Genomic DNA, 5,666 nt, shown 5'->3' with positions numbered 1-5,666 from the left:
ATGAGATCCAGAGACTGCTCTGGATCACTAGCTCGCAGCCGTGGGTTGGTGACCTCTTCCCTGCAAACACAGGGAAGAGGTGGTTAATGGAAAAAAAAAAGTCATTCAAAGGACAGCTTTGTAATGTGAAAGGAAAACATATGCCACTTTAATATGCTTAAGAAGTCATTCGTGATACATTAGAAACCAAACCGTACGGGTAAGGCCTGGTTGTCTCAGGAGCAGGTTGACAGGGGCTGAGCCTGCCCTCACAAAGTGAGGGCAGCCGAGTCAGGCCTGCAGTTAGGCGCTTCCTCTGCATCAGTGGTTTACAATCTTAACTCATTCTTCTAGCAAATGTTTCCTAATAAACCCAGAGCTTCCACCTGCCCAGAAATGGCTACTGGAAGCTAACTTTCCCTCTCCCAAGCAGGACCACGCTTCTGCTCCTAACTCAATCCTGTAGTTTGGGGATTCGGCGCCAGGAAGGCTTGGTCCTTGCTCTCCCTCGGTTAGGCGTGCCCTGGTCCCCGCGTATCCTGGTTGGTGTCTGTACTCCTGAGACAGGTGCCTGAGACGGACCCCGAGGTGATCTGCTCCCTGCAGGACCAGCGCCCATGGCTGCGGCCCGAGCTGCGTCCGAGGCGCCGCCCCTTCTGTGGGACCCGGACCACCCGGGACCGCCAGGGACCACCCGGGACCGCCAGGGACCACCCGGGACCGCCAGGGACCACCCGGGACCGAGGCCCCGCCGCAGCGTCTTGGTCCCTCCACGCTCTCCAGTCTCCGTCTCCTTCAACGGTCCTGGAAGAAGGGGAACATATGGTGGAAAAGGCCTTGAATTTGCGCCACCCGTCTGCCCACGGAGTCCTTCCCCTTGGCGGGCGCCGCCGCCGCTCTGGCCGTTGTCTCCACGACCGGCGCGCCCACTGCGCTGGGGGTGCGTCTCGGCGTACACGCGGCGCCGCCGCCGCTGCTGTTGTTGTTGGCGTTGTTACGCTCGCTGCGGCCCGCCGTCTCCCAGTCCTCGGCCCCCAACAGCTCCCGCAGGCTCCAGGGCGCGTCGGGCCGCAGGTAGTAACAGGCCCGGTGGCCGCTGTGGTCGCGGCGCGTGGGGTCTGCCCCCAAGGCGCCCACCAGGACCTTGACGACCATATCGTGGCCCTGCAGGGCCGCCAGGTGGAGGGGCGTGAGGCCGCCGCTACCCGGGGCGCTCACGTCGAGCCGCAGCCCCCTGCGCTGGGCGAAGTCGTGCACCAGGATGAGTTCCTCGTGGCGCCCGTGCTTGGCCAGCCAGTGCAGCACCGTGTAGCCCGTGATCGGGTCTCCCCGCAGGAGCAGCCCCGGCTCGACCTCCAGCAGCTCCTGCAGCGCCTCAAAGCGGCCCTCAGCGGCCGCCAGTATCCACGCGTGCTCCCGGGGCTCCAGGCATAGCCCGCTACCGCTCGGTGCGTTCGGCCCGCCCGGGGACTGCTCCTCGGGGCGCTCCTCCGACAGCCACCCGGCGGGAGCCGCCCCCTGCAGCCCCAGCAGCTCCCGTAGCGCTTCCCGCCGGCGCCCCGAGGGCATCAACGAGCCTTGGAAGCGGGACTCCCGGGAGGCGGTGGCGTTGCCCCGGTACCTGCCCAGGTTGACGGTGTCCACTCTCGAGGGGCGGGGCTGCGGGGCGCTCCGCAGGCTGAGCTCGGTCGGTGCGAAGGAGGCCTTGGGTGCCGGCTTCGCGGCCCCTCGGGGCTCGGCCATGGTCCTGCCGCCGCGGCGGTTCCAGTGTCTAGCGTTTGCTGCCCTTCCCGGGCCCCACCAAGAGAGGAACTGGCGCTGGCGTTGGGGAAGGAAGCGGCTTGAGCAATTGGGCTCGGAGGGAGGGAGCGAAGGAGGGGAGAAGAGGGAGGGAGAGCGCGAGCGAGCCGAGGGAGGGCCCCCGGCACGGGCGGTGCGGGGGCCTGGAGGGGTGGGAGCTCCGGCCATGCCCCCGCGGCGAGCCCCTTTCCTGCACCCCGGGTACCGCCGCCACCTCCGCTCCCCCGGGTCGCGGGCGGCCCCGCCCCAAACGGCCAGGTGAGCTGGGCGGCCCCGCCTCCCGCACGGCGTGGGCAACTGTGGGGCGGACGCGGGGGCGGGCTGCGCGCTGGCCCCGAGCGCCAACGGGAGCAGCCCAGCTGCCCCAGCAGCCTGGTTCTCAGCATCCCCGCAGTTGCTGGGTGAAGAGGCTCTAGGGAGCCCCCTCCGCGGCGGGCTGAGTTCGGCTTCCAGCCAAGGCCTCCGGCAGCGCGGTCCTTAGAGCTCCGGGGCGGTCGCTCTCCGCCCCTTCCTTCGCCCTTCCCTCTTATCTACTCAGGAGTCTCCCTGCACTTTGTCCCCGAGCCGCCTTTGTCCCGCGCCTCGCATTCACGGAGGCGGCTTGGCTGCCCCATGTGACTCGGGTTCGCTTGCACTGCCCTTTGTGTGGCCTTGACCCTTCCCGCAGCGCCGGAGCTGCCCGGGATTCCTACAGAGAAATTCGAGAAAGTGTCCAGGCGTAAGCCCTTCCAGGGAACTGAGAAGGGCTATTCCCCTGCTTCCCCGAGGCTCCCTACTCCTCTCTCCGCCCTCTTCTCTTTAACCTTTCCCAGCTTGGCTTGAAGAAGCAGGTACTGGTGAATCTGAGTCATCGGCCACGAACACCTTACCCTCTTCCGAGATGCATCCCGCTCTCTCCCTGAGGGACCTGCTGATTTCCGCGAATTCAGAGTTTCAAGGCTTTTAAAAGAGAAGGATATTTTACCTTTTTAGTCCTAACGTTAGCATCCTCTTTGCTCTTCTCTCAATAAATGGTAGTTCTTGCCTCCCCCCCGCCATGTTAGGGAGTTCAGTCATGAGCAGTGGGAAGCCATAGAAGGTTCTTGAGCCAGAGAGGAATACAGCCATGATTAAGGTGGTCTTTAGGAAGATGATTATGTGAGAGGCAGAGGCAGAAAGCCAGGAGACTGTTCCAACAGTCTAGGCCAGAGGGAATGGGGACTCAGGCCAAGCCAGCCCACTCCACTGGGTCCCACAGTGATGGAAGGTATCAGAGGCTTTTCCACCTTTGCCCTCACATATTTGGGATCAGCCCTAAAGAGCTGGAGCTTTCCTTCATGACAGCCTATGCATTTGTAATCCATTTTTTGAATATGTTTTATGTGCCACTCTGCGAAATGCTTTATATGTGTTCCTTCTATCACCCTCCCAAGGATCTCAAGAGCTAAGTATTGTTACTATCCTCACTTTGCAAAGAGATTAGGCCATTTGCCCAAGGTCACCCCGAAGGAAGTAGCAGAGCAAGTCTGTGTGACACCATAGCCTTTGTTCTGGCACAGAGGATCTGGCATTCAAACCAGGCTTATCAACAGCAAATCACTCACACAAATCCCAAATGCCAGCCAAACGGATGGACTTGTTCTAACCTGAGCATATCTTGAAGTTGCCCTCCTCTACCTAGAATGTCCTCCCTCATAGCTTCTATTTGGTGAAGTTCTTCCCCCTGTCCTTCAAGGTTGGCCTCAGTTGCCACCTTCTCCAGTAAGCCTCCTCCGATTACCCCAGCCCAGAGTGATCCCTCTCGCTCCCCCAACCATCTGTTTGTATTACTCCTTCGGTATCCAGAACAGACAGCCTTGTGTTGTATTTCTCTCCCTTTACTGTGACGTGCCAATTAATCTAAACTCTTTGATGACTAGTCATACTACCCTTGTGTACCTAGTAGGTGTGTGAGAAATATGTTACCTCATTCTGGTCTGGCAGCCTGGGGAAATGTAATTGTGTGTGTACGTGTTGGGGGAGGTGTCTTCAGCCAGAACCTCGATGCCCACTCCCACATCCCTGCCTCAGACTGAATCTGCAGGACACCAAAAGCAGCTCATAGACTTGGTCAATTTGTAAAAGAAAAAGGTAAAAGGTGATCAAGTGGTTGCTTCACTGAGCTGACTAACCAAAGCCAACTCCTGGCCTTTGCCGGCTCCTCAGAGACTAGGCCCAGGCCCAGAGTGGGCCCCAAGCTTTCAGGCTTTCATTTTCAAAATGAACCCTGACTGACAAGCAGCTACTTCCGTTGCTCTGGAAACTCCCCTCCGCAACCCCAAATCTGTAAACACTAAACCGCACACATGCACACACACTTCTAGAATATGCAAACAGCTGCAGCAGTATTTCTTTTAATCAAAATGCCAGCATGGAGAATGCAGGATGGGAGAACACTTGGACTATTAATTTTCCTCGCCACTAAGCAGGCAGTTCCCTTCGCTATCAGCACTAATAATATCTCCAGTTCCGGTTCAAAGGCTGGAAGGGCAGTCGCCTGACCAGCATCACAGACCCAGGGCGCATGTGCCCTTGCTTAACTGTTGCCAGAGACCAAAGCCAAGGTGCTTCCCTAGCGACTCTTTACTTACCAAGTGCATGTCTAGGTCACCAGTTGCATACATGGTTCCCCGGGACCACAGCACCCATCTCTATTTCAGGAGAGAGGGTCTGTGGACGAAGAGTATCACCTGCCATTCCAGTAAACAAAGAATGCTGCCTGCTAGTGAACAACGAATGTCAACTGCCATCAAGCCAGGAGCCCCTGCAGCCACCGTCCCCCACCGCCCCACAGCGCACCCTGAGGGGAACTCAGGATGGAGAAAAACAGGATACTGGCCCAAGATAGTTAAGATGCTTAAATAAGGAATAATTTCCATGAGCCCAGATGCTTGCATCTTGCCATACAGAGAAAAGGGCTAGGGAATTCCCTGGTGGTCCAGTGGTTAGGACTCTATGCTCTCACTGCTGAGGGCTCTGGGTTCAATCCCTGGTCGGGGAACTAAGATCCCACAAGCTGCATGGCGTGGCCAAAAAAAAAAAGGGTGGGAGGCTAAAATCACTACTTTGAGATGTCTGTTTTCTGTGATTAGCTGTAGTCTTTGATGTTTGAACCCATGTTTTTATTTTTTTCTTGCAAAAACTCCCGTATATCGTGGCTCCTCCTTTACTTCTTTGGCACAGTTCCTTAGAGCTCTCTGAGAGGCTGCCTCCCAGGCTATAGTCCTCAGTAAGTCCACTGAAGAAAACATAACTTGCAAATTTTGGGTTGTGTGTTTTTCTTCAGTCAACAGGTCTCTGGAATCTGACACCTGGGAGTGGGGTGAAGAGAGCAGAAAGCAGAAGGGATAGTAAAAATCCTCCTAAACTGAAAATGCCCATCCCCTCAGGCAGCTGCTCCCCCTCCAAGGGAGTGGGGCAAAACCCCTCAAGCCCTTGGAAATAGCCTCTCCAAAAGTTGGATGTAGGATGAGGGTTTGCATTTTGAATGGTGGTACCTGGTGTCTTTTCCAAATGGCAGCCTCTCTAGTGTTTTGTTTTGTTTTGTTTTGTTTTTGCGGTACGCGGGCCTCTCACTGTTGTGGCCTCTCCCGTTGCGGAGCACGGGCTCCGGATGCACAGGCTCAGCGGCCATGGCTCACGGGCCCAGCCGCTCCGCGGCATGTGGGATCTTCCCGGACCGGGGCACGAACCCGCATCCCCTGCATTGGCAGGCGGACTCTCAACCACTGCGCCACCAGGGAAGCCCTCTAGTGTATTTTTTATAGGTCCTGGACTATTAGAACCAGGTCCTGGACTATTCGAGAGTTCTTAATGTTTCCTTGGTTAGGTTCTTCATTTTCCAGATGAGGTTTAACTGTCAGGGAGGA

General features: G+C 57.4%; 1 protein-coding gene across 1 annotated transcript; it reads right to left on the bottom strand.

Moving 5' to 3' along the window:
- Positions 1 to 774: 774 nt before the first annotated feature.
- SOWAHD (sosondowah ankyrin repeat domain family member D) lies at positions 775 to 1,722 on the bottom strand (the record flags this gene model as incomplete). The annotated part of the gene is made up of 1 exon (XM_079727021.1): positions 775 to 1,722. The coding sequence occupies one exon, from the start codon at positions 1,720 to 1,722 to the stop codon at positions 775 to 777; it is 948 nt and encodes a 315-aa protein (XP_079583147.1).
- Positions 1,723 to 5,666: the final 3,944 nt, after the last annotated feature.

This window comes from Hyperoodon ampullatus (assembly GCF_949752795.1).
Source record: "Hyperoodon ampullatus genome assembly, chromosome: X".
NCBI classification, from domain to species: Eukaryota; Metazoa; Chordata; class Mammalia; order Artiodactyla; family Ziphiidae; genus Hyperoodon; species Hyperoodon ampullatus.
The sequence above is the reverse complement of the archived record's forward strand: the minus strand, read 5'-3'. Positions and strand labels throughout refer to the sequence as shown.